Source organism: Physeter macrocephalus, chromosome 7, assembly GCF_002837175.3.
Source record: "Physeter macrocephalus isolate SW-GA chromosome 7, ASM283717v5, whole genome shotgun sequence".
NCBI lineage: Eukaryota > Metazoa > Chordata > Mammalia > Artiodactyla > Physeteridae > Physeter > Physeter macrocephalus.
In genome coordinates, this window is record NC_041220.1 from 69,046,120 (window position 1) to 69,063,407 (window position 17,288).

At 39.8% G+C, this 17,288-nt stretch overlaps 1 protein-coding gene across 1 annotated transcript in view; it reads left to right on the top strand.

The window, feature by feature from the left end:
• The first annotated feature begins 523 nt into the window (after positions 1–523).
• The window catches only part of BMP2K (BMP2 inducible kinase), a 143,869-nt gene continuing 127,104 nt past the window's right edge, over positions 524–17,288 (top strand). The window contains exon 1 of the mRNA XM_024115354.3: positions 524–842. Within this exon, the coding sequence (XP_023971122.1) occupies positions 674–842 (169 nt within the window). The 5' untranslated portion in view covers positions 524–673. The remainder of the gene's footprint in view (positions 843–17,288) is intronic.

A 17,288-nucleotide genomic window follows, 5' to 3' on the forward strand; every position in this document is an offset into this window, starting at 1 on the left:
ACCCGGGATTCGGACCTCGCTCTCGTCCCCAACCCCCCCCATCGCCTTCCCCATCCCCCCTCCACGTGACAAGAGCCGGAACCGTCACTTCCGGCGGCGCAGGCCGCGCGCCTGCGCGGGGCGCCTGGCCTCAGTGAGCGGTCGGCAGGGGCGCCGAGCCGCCAACGGCCTCGAGTGGCGGGCGGCGCGGGTTCGGCTGGGGCGGCAGCGGTGCCGCGGGATGCTGTCCAGAGGGTGTGCGGCCTGAGCGGACCAGCCCACTCCGCGGAGGGGCCGGCCGCCCCGCCCCCTTCGCCATCTCCCTCCATTGCGCCCTCCTCCGGGGCTCGCAGTCCGGACGCCTGGTGCGGCGGCGAGGGAGCCCCGGGCACTGGCGGAGGCGGTCGCGTCGCCCTCGCACTCGGGCCCGCCCCCTCGCGCCCCGCCCTGTCCCCGCCCTCCTCACCGCCCTCTGCGGGCAGCTGCAGCGGAGCCGCGGAGCGGGCGGCCGGGCCGGGGCAGTGCGCTCGGCGCGCGCGGAATGTGAGGCTCGGCAGGCCGTAGCGCGCTCGGACGCTCGGACGAGCGAGGGGCGGCGACCCCTCGCGGACGCCCGGCCGCTTGCCGGACCGGGCACTCACTCTCTCGCTCGCCCTTGCGCGCGCCCCGCGCCCTCCAGCGCGCCGGCGGGACCATGAAGAAGTTCTCTCGAATGCCCAAGTCGGAGGGCGGCGGCGGCGGCGGTGGAGCGGCGGGTGGCGGGGCCGGCGGGGCCGGGTCCGGCTCTGGTAGCTCGTCCGTGGGGGTCCGGGTGTTCGCGGTCGGCCGCTACCAGGTCACCCTGGAGGAGTCACTAGCCGAAGGTACGGGCGCCCGGGGAGGCTCGGGCCGGCAGGTGAGGGAGGGCTGGGGTGTGGCGCTAGCTTCTCCAGGTCCTCGCCCGCTTGTCTCCTCGCCCTCCCGGCTCACTCTAACCCCTTCTACCTCCTCTGCCGGGCCAGCGGGGGCTTTTAGAGTAGCTCGGGCTCTCGCTCTTAAGTCGGCTTTTCTCGCCGCCGGCAGCTCTGACCCGTGCACAGTTCTTTCAGTACGAGTTTGTCATTTTCAGTGCTTCTTGACGCAAAGAAATAAATAGGAAACGTCTTAGCGAGTGCTGCGGTGTCATGATTGGACCAGTGACTCATTAGAGGGTCAGATCGAGCAGGATTGGGGCTCTTCTGTCCCCGCTGTGGCTCAGGGGGGTGTCAAGCGTTGGCCTCACCACTCGCGACGCAGGCACAGGACTCTGCAGCCCCGGGTGTTCAGCCTGGGTTTGCTCCTGCTCAGTCATCAGTTGAAAAACAATTTATTTCTGTGCGTGCGCGTGATGGAGGTGATACTTTGCCCCAAATTCAGTTAGTAGGTTGCTTTGGGGGAGCAGGTAAACTTGAAGTCCACTTATCTTTGTTTTTTAGAATCTTCTCTATCAGGCAGGGTGCTAGTCATACCATTTCGGTGTGTCTTCTTTGATAAGACTTTAAAAGACGGTATGAAAGCAGGTTAACTTTCACTTGAGAAGTTTTGTGTTCGATCCTTCATTATTTTTATCAGACTATGTCAACAGTTGAGAGTCTGCTTACAAAAAAGTTTGCTCCATTAAAAAAAAAATCCTACGCTTTTAGTTTTGTATTTCTTGTATAATTGGCTTGTAAGAAATACTCTTGTTTTATTGCATGCTTCACTGACTTTTGAGTTTTTAACTGCAGAATGATATTACAAAAATACTTAAAAATTTCTCAAGAAATAACTTGTTGATAATTTGCCCTTCTAAGTTTCAAGATTAAGAGAGAAGAAATCAAAGACAGTAGTTTTGGTTCTCTGAGGGTCAGTTGATGTGGTTTGGAGACAGTAGACTGAGATTCCACTTGTGTTTTTTGAAATGCCATAAACAGTAGCAAATTAGTACAAAAGAAAAACCTGAAGATTTTTGTCTATACAATATTCTAAAGAGAAAGAAATCTTGAATTATTCAGGATGGATGTCATTGTTTTGCAAGCCATTGCCCCTAATAATGAGCCTAGCTGAACCTTAGGTGGGAGGAGGATCTTTAGCTTGTCAAATAATGAATGTATGTATGGTAATTGGTGTTGATAGACAGATTTACCATGCTGTAAAAGTTCCTAGTTCTTTATTATACGTTAACTTCAAGTGTTTGAGTTGTAGATTAAGCTATAGGTTTTAAGAAGACATGGTTGTTAACTCACATGTTGTACTTATGTTTTTGAATTGTTGTAGTAACTAAAGGGTGGCTTGAATAATATTACTCACTTCATTTCACTAAATCCCAGATGGGTCTTTTACTTAATTAGAAATCATTGACATTTCATCAAGTTAGACTTTGGTAGCTTCTACCGCTGCTCCACGCATGTCCTGTCATTACCCTGAGCAAACCATTTTCAATAAAAAAGAAGTAATTTTGGAAAATGCAAATACAAATGAATTTCAAAAGGGGAGTGCTCAAGCACACACACACACACACAAATTTAAAAAATGTTTCTGTCGCTAATGTCACTGTTAGAGTGTTCCACTTACTTTTGCCGTAAATTTGTCATTTCTCTTGGAAAAATCCGTAATCAAGTGCTAGGAGGAAGCAAGCGTTGAACATACTCTTTTGGAAGATGGCACTTCCCCAACCCAACACCCCAGCTCCTGGAACTAGGCTTTTGGCCTTCCCCAGAGGGAAGGCTGAGGCCTAGGCTTTGTTCCTTGTGTATTTCTTCTATTTTCAGCATGCGCACAACCGAAATTATCTATATTCGGTTTACTTTTTTTTTTTTTTGCGGTACGCGGGCCTCTCACTGTTGTGGCCTCTCCCGTTGCGGAGCACAGGCTCCGGCCGCGCAGGCTCAGCGGCCATGGCTCACGGGCCCAGCCGCTCCGCGGCACGTGGGATCCTCCCGGACCGGGGCGCGAACCCGCGTCCCCTGCATCGGCAGGCAGACTCTCAACCGCTGCGCCACAAGGGAAGTTCTCGGTTTACTTTTTGATCCTGACAACATATTGTTATTTCATATGCTTAATATCATCTCGTCTTTCCAAATAAGTAATGCTATAATTTAGATAAGATGTTTAAGCACAAACGTGGTTTACATTCAAGAATGATCATTCAATAATTTACAGATACATTTGCCCAATTGTAAGATTAGGGCAAGTGCTTGTGAAAAGGCATTACTGTAGAGTTTAGAGTACCTGAATTGGGGAGAGGTGTACCGTTGAGTGGGAAAAGGGTAGAAGCAAAGACAGATCAAAAAACAAACTTAGTTGATTTTACATTTTTGCTTTGTGTCAGTGTTGTTTAAATAGAGGCAAGACCCTGTAGATGCTGTGTCCTGAGGTGTTTTTGCCATGCTACTGCAAATATAGGCAGCTTGCTTAGAATGACCTCTGCAGTGTCTTTGAGTCTTCAATAAACCTGGTGTGAGTGCTGCCACACCCCTCTTCAAATATATACTTGAGGGGCTTCTCCGGTGGCGCAGTGGTTGGGAGTCCGCCTGCCGATGCAGGGCACGCGGGTTCGTGACCCGGTCTGGGAGGATCCCGCGTGCCGCGGAGCGGCTGGGCCCGTGAGCCATGGCCGCTGAGCCTGCGCGTCCGGAGCCTGTGCTCCGCAATGGGAGAGGCCACGACAGTGGGAGGCCTGCGTACCGCAAAAAAAAAACAAAAAACAAAAAAAAAAACATACTTGATTCTCATTATTCACAGTAGTCACGTTCTATAAAGTTGCTGTGACCAGTGATTTAGCAAATATTGAATCATTGTTCCTAGGGGAAATAGTGTCAGGGTACCGCAAGCCTGTGTTTACAGCATTTTTTCAACCAGTCACTGTATAACCTTGTTTTATGTGTGTTTCTGTTTAAAGACACCTTGTTTAATATATATTGTTGACTCGTTAACATTGAACTAATGGTCAACAGTACTGTAACTCATGCCTAAATGAAGCTTAGTGAATACACAGATTTTCTCTGTAAGGGACATCATAACCTTCTTGCACTAAGAAACGCTAGATGGACAACACTTTGGCAGTATGCTTGGGGGCTATTTTAAACAGCAAAATCACCAATAAAAAACACAAAAATGAGAAAAACATGACATTACATAGACCTTGAAAAGGGCCCTTGTTTATAGCAGTGAGAGCTGAAACAAGGCAGAGCAATACCTCGTTGATTCCAGCTGGCTTACTCAAAATTTTCACCACTATGCGCATGTCTGCAAATAACTATGAAAGTGCCATTGTATTGATTTTGGGATATTTTGTTGATTTCGGGGATACAAATAAATTTTAGCAAGTAAGCAAGTTTACAAATATGAACTCTCCAAATAATGAGGATCAACTGTATATGTATAGGTATGTGTATGTATGTATATATTTACATGCACACACGTTTTATATATTATATATATATTTAAAAAACCCACATTCTCAGGGGTATACTTATGTTGTATGTTATAACTAAACTATTGGTATAGTTTCCTTTCTGAAATATTATACTTTGTATCATAATCTCTTTCTAGTTAAGTATATAGATGTTTGAAAATGCTGACAACTTGCACCTTTTTAGTTCTTGCTTAAAGTTGAGAGGACTGATATCACAGTGGGCCATTTTTATGGTTTTCCTCGAAAACAATTTAGTTTCAGGAGTGGAATTTCAACTTCGGGCTGTAGAAATGAGGCAGAGCTACATGTGAATTTTAGCTTGAAACAGTGTCAAATTGTCAAGCACATATAATTCAATGTAACCGTCCAAGTTTTTACTAAAAGATAGGACTGCTTTTGGATCATATGCCTCTGTATACCTTCAGTGCTAGTCAGAAGAATTTAATATTGATTGATAACGGGGAGAGTGGGTTGTCAAGTAGGAGACTTTTTCCCCTAAGTGTCTTTGGTGAAAAGTGGGCTTATGGGGAGCGTAGAGAGCAGGACACCATCCAAAATTTGTTGACATAGTCTAATCATGAGGTTATGGGACTGGATAGGAGTGGTATTTTGAATATGATTGGATGCATAGGACTTTCTGACATGGGCATGGGGATTGTTGGCACTGTCAGAATTGGAGGCCAGGAATTTACTACAGAGTTCTGCAAAAGTAGCTTAGTAGCTCTCAGAGTTAACTGCTTAGAGTAGGGTGAATTTAGGCTAGGTGTCAATTCTTATTAATTTTACAGGAAGGTAGTAAGGTACATCTGATCTTGCAGGATAAATCAGTAAGAATCTTTAAGCATGGTATCTCATTTGCAGGAATTATCTGTGGCTACCCAGTAACATGTAAGTAAAAGTTCTTGAGAGATAACAAAGCAGAGGGGAGGATTTAGTAAAGATATCAGCAACTGTTACTATTCCTTAACTATTAAATGCCTTTTTTTTTTTTTTTAAATACCAGGCTCTGTACTAGGTGCTATTTATACAGCAGAGAACAAAACAGGTATTTCTCTGGCATTATGGAACTCACAGTCTAGTGTAGAAGATAAAGGTTAAACAGAATTAATCAGGTTAATATAGTTAACAATTTTGATAATTGTTGTGAGAAGAAAGCATAGGGTTTTATGAGAGAATAACTGATTCAATTTGTATTGGAGGATGAAGGAAGGCTTTTTTTTTTTTTTTGACATTTTAGCAGAAATCTGAAGTATGAGGAGAGTTAAGTAAAGGCAGAGGTATGAAGGTGGCATGGTATGGAGTATGTCATGAAGAGAGAAATTCCTATGTGGGGAAGAGTTTCAGGAAGTGAAATATGTCCAGAGCTATGGACTATCATGAATGAATCACATGGAAGAAGGACCCAAGGCGGTTTTGGAGAGGACCAGGGTCCAGGTCTTTGTATGCCATGTTGGGGATTTTAGATTTTGTCTGAAAATGCAATGGGAAGCTACTGAAGGATTTAAATTAGGGCCGTGACATGCTCTGATTTGTATTTTCGTAAGATCGTGGTGTTTGCTCTATAGAGACTGTTTAAGAGGTATACAAATCAGATGATTAGTTAAGATCATGGCAGTGGGGATGGAGCCTAATGTTACTAATGCTTGAATGGGAAGACCTGGTTGTGGATTGGATGGAGGTGGGTGTTGTAGGAAGTGTGAAGAATGACTTATGTACTTCTTGGATGAAGGAGGTGCTATTTATTGAGATGGGAAAGAGTAGAGAAGGAACAGGTTTGGGGGTGGGGGTGGGGGTGGGAGGATATCCAGTAATTCCAGACATGTTTAGTTGAGATATCTGAGAGGGGAAATACATGTCAAGTGAGAAGTTGAATATATTGTCCAGTACTCAGCAAAGGTGTTTGGACTTAGAGACACGTACTTCTGGTTGGTGAGCATTTGGCTGTTATTTTAAGCCGGGGAGAGGATTGGTGTAGGGAGAGGGTGTAGAATGAGAAGGGGAAGGCTCTCATGAAGGACACCTGTGGAACATTGGTCTCAGACATTAGAGTTTGCCAGAATCACTTATTTGGAGGGCTTGCTGGGGCTTGGCAAAACACAGATTGCAGAGCCTGACCTCCAAAGTTTGATTTTGTATGTCTGGGCGGAGCCCGTAATTTGCATTTCTACCAACTTGCTCATCAATGTAGATACTGCTGCTCCAGGAACAGTGCCTTGAGAACCGGTGATTTAGAGTAGGCAAAGACTGAAAAGACTAAAAAGGAGCTGCTAGAGAGGCAGAGGAATACCTGGAGAATCCGATGCCTTGAAACTCAGGAGTGAAGGGGAGGGAGGGAACGATTGAGTTGCTGAGAAGTCATCTTACTTGGTCACATTTTTTTTGCCAGGCATTCATGATTGTCCATGCTTAGTCATTCACCTACCTTCTGAATCTTAGCTGTGGTTATTTCCTAGTAATGCTTTTTGCTCCAGCCACAGTGTGCTCCTCTCCTCCTTGCTCTGTGATTGAATCTTCTGTTTGCCTTTCACTCTGCTTGTGACTGTCTAATCCTAGCTTCCTAACTGCTGGCTATGATCACTCCCTTCTTCCTGTGGACATTTGTAGCTGTTTGCTTTTTTCCCCTTATCACATTTAATCTTTTGTCTTGAGATACAATTATGTAAGCACTTGGAAACACTAGGGCAGTTAATTATTGTTCCTGTCTCAAGGCCCCTAGCAGATAGTAAAATTCTTGAGGCTGAAAGGACTCTGTATTAATTGCTTTTTGTGTCATAAAAATCACCTCACTGTATCATGGACATTCAAATACTTTTCAAAGGAAATGATTTTTGACTTTTTTTTTTTTAAACCAGAATTCTTTAATAGAATTTAAGGCCTAATTTGCAAATCAAGAAGCACCAGTGGAGGACTCTTTAGTTCTTGTCCCCTCAAAGGTCTTCTACTTACATCTGGGGACCCTGAATTTTCTACTTTGGTGAAGACAAAGTTTCAAGACAAAGTTTGTTTAAGGCAAAGTGTTGTTTAAATTAGCTTTCTTGAAACAGCAAAGAAAGAATAATGTGGATGCCCCCTTAAGTCATCTTCCTCTATTGACGTTATATTTTTCTTTAGTTAGCAAAGGTGGTGAGTTAAAAGAAGAAAAGTATTTTTATGTGCAATTGTGAAATTGTTTTATATTCTACAGTTGATTTTGACAGCCTTTTTTTGGATGGAGAGCTTTTTGAGGACAGGGTCTTATTTATCTCTGTATCCTTACTTCCTGTCCAGGAATTTTTTGTTGTTGTTGAATTAAACTATCAGGAAACATTGTTTCCTTTTCTGTAACGTGTAGTTAATACCTATTATGAAGATCAATAGGTAATGTGTGATATTGACAAGATAATTTGTGACAGTACCTAACAGTGCATGCCGAATCTCAATCAATATGGGTTAGTTTTAGGTTCAGATTTAGTTAAAAGCTTTCAGTGAAATCTGATTCTGGCATTGTAGTAACTTGCTTTTAGATTAGGTATTTATCCTGAATTAAGTTTCACATTTATGTTTGTAAAAAATCGGAATCATTTTGATTAGATAATTATTATATGGCATTCAGTCACATATAATTTTTATGTTTCAATCAGCTGTATAGAATTTTGACCTTGATAGCAGCATATGCTTTCACAATAATATGAAAGTAATTCGCAGCAAAGGATATTACATAGAATCTTATTAACAGATGCTTCTCTTTTGGATTATTTATGTTATCATTGTAGGGATAGCGCCTAAGATGTAAATTTGATTGTTTGCTGATATGTTTTCTCTAGAGGTGGCAGTTTTATTCAAGGACAAGATACTGACACTAAAACAATTCCCAATTTTCAACACTTCAAAAGTATGTAGTGGAAACTGTACATTTATCTCCAATAAAGGGGCTAAATTGCACTGGTATGTCAAATTTCTTTGCTTTTAGCTGTAGTCAACTTTGTGTGGTTAATTCTGAGCAAATTGGAAAGGTTGTCTTTGGTTATTTTAAAAATAATGGAAATAAATTAATACTTGTTAGTATCTTTCCATTATGGAGTCTGCAGGAGGGATAAATAGAAAATTGATGTTAGTACTAAGGAACATACTAGAAGGTAGAATTGATGTCTGTTCTTACATTGATTCCTGATCTTCTTTAGTGTTCTTTGCTAATCTTGTGTATTATCTGGGGTTCTCTTTCACCCCTTCTCTCTTTTTTTTTTTTTTTGGTCAAAGCTTAAAGTAGAACATACACATTTATTAGAACATGTTTGGTGGCTATCAAAATAAAATGATTAAAACCTTGATCTGGAATTCTGACATTAAGAGTCTGAATGGCAATTTCAGTGCTACATAAGGTTTCATCAGCAAAGGCTTGAGACTGCTCATTCCCTGATTTTTTTATCCTGCATCCATCTGGTGAACCATTTATGTACCCACAAGCCACTATTTTTAGGGGACTCAGTTGGGACACTGAGTGGTTAATGACTGAGCTGTTTTAAATAGTTGGGCACTTAGTTAATTTGGAGATTCTCTGTCTGTGTGTATCATCTTTACAAATGAGCTCAGCACATTTCTGCTAAGTTTCAGAGCTCTCTATAGGAAAGTGGTTGTCAGGCCTTTCCACAGAGGGACTTTGTTTTTGGAATTTTGGGTTTGTCTTAGAATTCCAGTAACATTAAGGGCATAGTTTGGGATGTAACCTTTGGAGAGGCACTTTGCAATGGATATTATTTTAAAATGTGAAACAATTGTCGCTACTAGTTTTCCTATTTTAACATTATATTAAATTTTGAAATGATGCCTTCTTGGAGGCAACTATTAAAAAAAAAAAAAGGCAAAACTTGGAGTCGGGCCAGCTGCTAATCCCAGTTAATGCCACTAACTCACATTGTGACATTTTTTTTTAAACTTTTTTGCATTTACTTTATTTTTTAATTAAAAAAGTTTTTTTTAATTATTTATTTTTTAATGTTTTTTGGCTGCATTGGTTCTTCGTTGCTGTGCATGGGCTTTCTCTAGTTGCGGTGAGCAGGGGCTACTCTTCGTTGTGGCGCACAGGCTTCTCATTGTGGTGGCTTCTGGCTTCTCTTGTTGCTGAGCTGTAGGTGTGCGGGCTTCAGGAGTTGAGGGTGCGTGGGCTCAGTAGTTGTGGTGCACGGGCTTAGTTGCTCTGCTGCATGTGGGATCTTTTTTTTTTTTTTTTTTTAATATTGTGAACATTTACATATAATTAAAGTTCTTCAAAATCAGAATTTTTCAGAATCATCAATATACCATAGTCTACCATTCCAGTGCAATTTTTTGTTGAACTTATTTCCAGTTTTTGACCTTATAAATAGAAAGTAAAGAACATCCCTGTGCAAAAAGCATTGTCCACACATTGTGACGTTTTGAGCTCAGTTTCCTCAGGGAAAAAAAATGAAGTGGGTAAAGATGAACCTGTAATATCTTTTTCCATTTTAGCATTCTCTGATTCTGTCTATATAACTGAATTTTATTTTTCCTGCTGATAAGAGAGGAGCATGAGAAAGGAGGGATAATGATGAACAGTTTTAGGATTGAGACTGTAATGAAAGGATTGTGTTTGATTATCATGCATTTGAGTTTTTTGGCAAACTTCAATATAGGGTAGCAATTTGTTTTTTATTTCACGGTATAAAATTATTTCTTAATCATTGGGAAAAAGTCTTTTCTAAGAAGTTGCCTTATGTGGTAGCCTTAAGGTAGGGGATGGGTGCTCAAATAAAATTGTGTGGCATTTCAGAGTACTATTTAATTTCAAAGGATGTACGGCCTTAGTTGCTGCTTTTGTCATTTTAGTAATTGTGTTCTCCAAGTGACTCATTTATAATATATGTATTTTAGAGGGTATCTGGAAGTAAAGAAACTTTGTTTTTCAAGTTTTTATTTGTAAAGAATATATGAGGAAGGGTATGGTTATACTTTATCTGAGTGAGTTTACGGATAGAAAATTTAACCATGCTATGTGTGAGGAACGTTACTTTTTGTTTCCAGTGCTATCAGCTCTAGTTTGGGTCCCTAATACTTCTTAAAGAAGTATGTTCTTATGTGGACTATCCCTCCCCTTTTAGGCTCTTTACTCACCAAATCAACACTTGTATTCCTTCAAATTTATTCTCTCTGAAGTGGACTTCTGCTTATGTCACCCTCTTATTTGCCTAACCAAGTGAAGTGCAGACTCATTACTCTGGGATTCAAGGTCCTCTGTAATGTAACCCCCAAGCCCCTCTCCAGCCTTAATCTCTCACTCCAGCCCTAGGTGTATATCACTATTGCATATGTACTTGATATCTTCTGCACTTCTCTGATGCTTTCTCATTCCTGTTTTTCAGCTTGTGTTGTTACATTTGCTTAGAATGCAGACACCTGCCTCCCCAATTCTGTTGAAATTGGATCTTGCAGAATACATTTAAAATACAGTTAGTTATTTGCAATCTTTATTTTTCCATGAAACCCTGTTCGGAACCAAATGAGTGTAATTATGCCTTCCTTTGATGCCCTGTGTAGCAATTCTTGCTCATATTGCACTTATTTTGCACAGCTTTGTTATATTTCAAGAAAATGTCTAATAAAAAGTTTCCTCGGCTGCAAGATTAAAAGCTCCTTTAAGGTTTGGCTTATGTTCATCTTATATCTCTTGCAGTGCTGTACTCATGATAGGTATTCAGTACATTTGTAAGAGATTGAGTTTTTGAACTGAACAGCAGTCAGAAGGCCAGTAAAAATTTACTGTAAAACAATTGGATAGCAACCAGATTTGACATATCCTGCTGTTCAGTTGATATGTAGGAGCTGATTGGCCCTGTTTTTCAAGTTGTGTCCCTTTATAGGAATTAAAATAAGTAGATATATTTGATGATAATGTAGGTACAGTATTATCTAGATGGATGAAAAAAATATAGCCAGATTTATTTTTGGATTTCTAGCCTGTTTTATTTTTGTTATGATTACAGGAACAGTACATCTTTGTTTTGTGCATACTACATTGCTCTTTTTATTAGGTATGACTCTCAGAAATATTCTAGCCTAAGTTCCCTTGACTCATGGCATCTTTAAGAAAGCTACTACTGTGGGACAGAGAGAGCAAGCTGAAGAGGCCTAAAGTATGTGCTCTGAGTAGCTAATATTAAGAAAGTAATAATGTTGGAAATGATCAAGTGGCTATGGCTTTCTCTTGAGTGGCTGATAAGTACCAAGGTTTAATGTGACAGCCAGAATCTAAGAGAATGAGAGATTAGCAAGAAGGGGGTCTCATCTCCTTAATGCTCTGTGTGAAGGAACATATTATCATTACTTTGGGAAACCCCTCTGACTAGTCTGTGATATCAGAGGTGATCATTTTCTAGGTAGAGAAACATTGAATTTTTTTTAGATTAGGAAATTTGTAAGCCTTTACTGTAACAGATCAGAGGGTAGCAAACCAAGTCTTTATGCAGTTTTCTTAGTAATTAATCATTATCACCCTCAACATTCTTCTATTTCTTCTTTGGTTTCCTGGAAGAGAGGTTTCCAGCACACTCCTTCACTTGCCTAATTGCTGTATTTACTTATTTTCCTTAATTTTTTTGTGGTTGGGCCATTGTTCAGGCTGGCTGGAGGTTTTTACATACTTAAGTATTGTCTTTTGAATGAGATGGTCAGTGGTTAGTCTAAATTTTAATATTCTGGAATCATTAAGATATTAGTACTAAAATGACTTACACATAATATAGTAAAATACTTTACTTAATGAATGTTGTCAGGACTATTTTTCTAGGGAGTGGGATTATGCATCACTGGTCATCATCCACTTCTTCATTCTCTGGCCTGCATAACAGAGTCTCTCCTACTGAATGTTAAAGGCCTATCTATTCTTTGTGTACAAAAAAAAAATGATGCCACTGAGTCATGATCAGTAGGACGTATGTTCTGAGTTATTTTTCCAGAAGTAGGATGAGTATGTGCTTAGCTGTGCTTAGGCTTTAAAAAAAAAAATTATTTAATTTATGGCTGCGCTGGGTCTTCATTTCTGTGCGCAGGCTTTGGTTGCAGCGAGCGGGGGCTACTCTGCATTGTGGTGTGCGGGCTTCTCATTGGGTGGCCTCTCTTGTTGCGAAGTGTGAGCTCTAGGCATGGAGGCTTCAGTAGTTGTGGCATGCGGGCTCAGTAGTTGTGGCTCGCAGGCTCTAGAGCACAGGCCCAGTAGTTGTGGCGCATGGGCTTATTTGCTCCGTGGCATGTGGGATCTTCCCGGACCACGGCTCGATCCCGTGTCCCCTGCATTGGCAGGCGGATCCTTAACCAGGGAAGCCACCTGTGCCACCAGGGAAGTCCCTGCTGTGCTTAGGCTTTTAATAGTCTCTTTTGTGATCAATGACAGAAGTTTGTAAGATAGTTAACTAGTGTTGTACTGCAGTAATATAGACCTAAAGAGGTTTTTGTTTGTTTGTTTACCAACTGGCCTAGTTCAAATCCTAGTGAAGAGTTAACCAGATTGTTAAATCTTTGTTAATTTTTCATCTTTTAGCAAAATATTATTTTTACAATTCTAAGGATCTTGATCCAAATTGATAGTTATATATTTTAAAAATCCAGTGAAGTAGCTGTTACAGGTTTGTTTTTCATCTCACTGAAGTGGGAATTTAAGAAATGTTGCAAATACATGGATTGAACAAACATGTGTTTGTGTATGGCATTTTGCCCATAGTATCCTGTCTGTAAGGAATGTTAGAAGTGAGTTTGCAAGGTGCTATATGAATCCATCATGTTCAAAGTTGGATGTAACCATTTTGTTGTCCTATAAATTTCTAGCATGAGAAATTCCTATTTACAGAGTTAAGGTTCAAATTTGTTCTCACTTTAGAATAGTGGCTGTCTTTCTTAATAAAGGCTACGTGTATTTTAAAAGGTTATGGTGGGCCATTATGTGTATTCTGAGGTCAATTCTATTGAGTTTTGCTTTTTGGAGGACTAAATAAAGGGATAGGGATGGTGGGTGGTGTACAAGAATCTGAGTTAAGGCAAAGACCTCAGCTTCCTTCAGAGAGGATCCCCAGTAGTCTATTAACTGGAGTTGGTGTTGCTGGACTAACTGTCTTTCTTTTAAAATGCTGCTGTGCCATTAAATCTCCCATAATTGTAGCAATTATCCAATTTTAGTGCCCTTATTTAACTATGAAAAAATAGAGTAAGGGATGAACCAAAGTTACAGTTAGTGCTGGTTGTGGAGGGCAGAATTTAGGTCTCAGGACTTTAATTTAGCACTTTTTCTACCATGTGCCTCCTTAATTGGCTCTTGCACACATTCAAGCATTGGCCTTTGAGTGGAGTGGGACTTCAAGCAGGCTTAAGGGACCAGGGGACTTTTAATATTCTGGAAGCAGCTGGAGTATTAATGGGTACCTGAGGAGTCTGAGGTGGAAGGAGGTATTCCCAAACATTTTTGAGTTAAAGTTTTCTCACTTTGCTCCTTGCTGAGGCCATCAAACTATGTGTTGCAGTTGTTAAAGATGTCAGGATTAATATGAAAAGGTTTAAAGTTGCAACTTCCCCCAAATTAGTTTGTTGTCTCAGTCTAGAAAGATTCAGTCCTAAGTGAAATAATGTGTTTGTGATCTGTGAAGTAAGTAACATAAAATCACATTACTTTAACTTCTTTATTTGAATCTAGCGTAGCAGTATCTGGGAACTCCTGGTAGGGAGGAAAGTGAAAAGAAGAGAAATAGCTGACTTCTTATGCCCTACTTCCTTCTGTTCCTAGTTCAAGGTTACAGGAACTTTAAAGCTTAGTGTATGATGTGCTGTAATATCAAATCCCCTTTTGTATTTCATTTAACCAGTTTGTGCTACATTTATTCAAAATAAAAGGACACAGGTTCTTTCAAGTTTTGTTTTAGATCATAGCACATATGCATCTGACTTAAGCCTGGAGTACTACACTTCTGAGTTTTTGCAGGAAATAAATTCATGTGACACCATAAAAATTTTCTTAAAAATGACACGACATTACTTCTGTGATATATGTGGCATATTTTTATACACATGGAAGTGAAAAGTTAGAATGGAATGGTCCTTGATCTATGATTTAAAAATATCAAAAGAAAATTTCTTAATATTTTTTATTAAACTATGGGACTATCACCATCATTATCAAGAAGCATTTATTTAATGTCTGTATTTTTCTAAGTAGAGAGTTTTTTTAAAAAAATTAAGATATAATTGACATATAAGATTATATTAGTTTCAGATATACAACATAATAAGTCTATATTTATATATACTGTGAAATGATCACCACAATAAGTCTAGTTAACATCACTACACATAGTTACAGAATTTTTTTCTTCTGATGAGACCTTTCAAGATCTACTCTCTTGGCAACTTTCAAATATACATATAGTATTATTAACTGTAGTCACATTATATTCCCAGGACTTAGAGCTTTTTTATAAGCCAAAGTATAACCCCTCCCACCCCCCATCTACCTCTAATATCTGTCTCTCCTTTACTTCCAACTTTAGAGACTACACCCCCTGATTATCTTTTCCCTCCTCTTTTTTTCTCCATTAGTTACCTGATTTTTCTTCTGTGTTCTACTTGTTCCTTATTACTTACTATATCTGCATATCAACCTGTTTTTCTCATCTTGAAAGACAAACAAAAATGAAAATAAAGCTTTTTCTGTGGTCTTTTCATGTCTCTTTCTTTCTGTCATTGACTTTTCTGAAAAAATAAGCTTCAGTAATGGTTCTCAAAGTGTGGTTTGTGGGCCCCAGGGGGAGGGATCCCCAAGACCCTTTGAGGGGGTCTATCAGGTCAAAATTATTTTCATGATACTTCTAAGAGGTAATTGCCTTTTACACTGTACTGGCATTTGCACTGATGGTTCAAAAGCAGTGGTGGTGTTTAAAGCTGCTTTAAGACAAATCTACACAGTTGGCACCAAAATGTATTAGTAGTCATTGTATTCTTCACTGTCACATGCACTCATTTTTTGTTGTTGTTTTAAAGCCAGTTTTTCTTAACGTCCTTGATGAAGCAGTAAAAAGCCTTTTCTCAATCTTGGCTCTTGAGTCCATGTCTTTTTTTTTTCCCCTGCTTGTGGTAAAATACACATAACATAAAATTTACCATTTTAACCATTTTTAAGTTTACAGTTCAGTGGCATTAAGTACATTTACATTGTTATGCCACCATCACCACTATCCATCTTCAGAACTTCTTCATCTTCCCAAATTGAAACTCTGTATCCATTAATCACTAACTCCTCATTCCTCCTTTTCCCCAGCCCCTGGTAACCACTATTCTACTTTCTGTCCCTCTGAATTCGACTAGTCTAAGTACCTCGTATAATTGGAATCTTACAATATTTGTCCATTTGTGATTGGCTTATTTCATTTAGCATAATGTCTTCAAGATTCATCCATGTTGTAGCATGTATCAGAATTTCTTTTTTAAGTCTGAGAAATATTCCATTGTATGTATATATCGCATTTTGTTTAGTCATCCATCGGTGGACACATTTCAGTTGTTTCTGGCTATTGTGAATAATGCTGCTATGAATATAAGTATACACATATCTGCTCAAGTCCTTGCTTTCATTTCTTTTTGGTATATACTCAGAAGCAGAATTGCTGGATTAGTATGTGAAAAATTCTATGTTTAATTTTTTGAGGAACTGCCATACTGTTTTCATTGTGGCTACACCATTTTAAATTCCCACTAGCACTGTACAAGGGTTCTGATTTCTCCTCATCCTCACCAACACTTGCTATTTTCTTTTTTAAATTTTATAATGGCCATCCAAATGGATGTGAAGTGGTGTTTCATTGCAGTTTTGATTTGCATTTTCCTAAAGATAAGTGATGTTGAACATCTTTTCATGTGGTTATTACTGGTCATTTGTAAGTATGCATCTTTTTAATATGTGAAGAAATGGGAAGTATACATAAAGCACTTGCTGTATAATGAAGTATAGTGAGTGGTGTAATTAAGGAAAAGCACTTAGGTGATTGAGTTGTGTCCTGAACCTGCTGCTTTTTTCATGGAAGACTGTTTATTTGCAAGAATGACTGACAAACTATGGTTATTTATTTAGATTTGGGTATTTCGCAGACATTTTCTCAATTAAGTGAGCCTGTTACTGCAAGGAAAAACAACTGTTTTTAATGATAGGGTTTGAACTTTCAAAAGAAAATTAGAATTTTGGAAAACTTATATCTGCCATTGTGAACTTGACAGCTTCCCGTCACTTAAAGGCTTTTCTGAGGAGATAGGTGATAATATTAACAAATATGATTTTTAAAAAAGGGTAATGGGAAATTTGGTGAACTGTTATTTTTCAAATACATGATGTTACAAATACAAGATCGACCATTGGCTTCTAATGTAACAGTGCAAAAAATTCAGTGATGTGGTTTTAGATACCATGTTGCAGTGACCTTTAAGAAACCACTAACTCTTATGTTTTGCTACAGTAGCAGAGAAGAATGTCCATAGTTATTGTAAAAGACTATTAAGATAGTCTTTTATCTTTCCCTCTTCATGTGTGTGTGAGGCTAGATTTTCTTCATATGCTTCATTCAGCCAAAACCACATCACAGAAGATCTACTGCAGAAGCAGGTATGAGAATCCAGCAGTCTTCTATCAAGGCAAATATTAAATAGCTTTGCCAAAATGTAAAGCATTGCCATTCTCCTTTATAAATTTTTGTTTCGAAAAATACAGCTATTTTTAACAAAATGTCATGTATATCTATATCTATATCTATATCTATATCTATATATTTTTTGTGGTACGCGGGCCTCTCACTGTTGTGGCCTCTCCCGTTGCGGAGCACAGGCTCCGGACGCGCAGGCTCAGTGGCCATGGCTCACGGGACCAGCCGCTCTG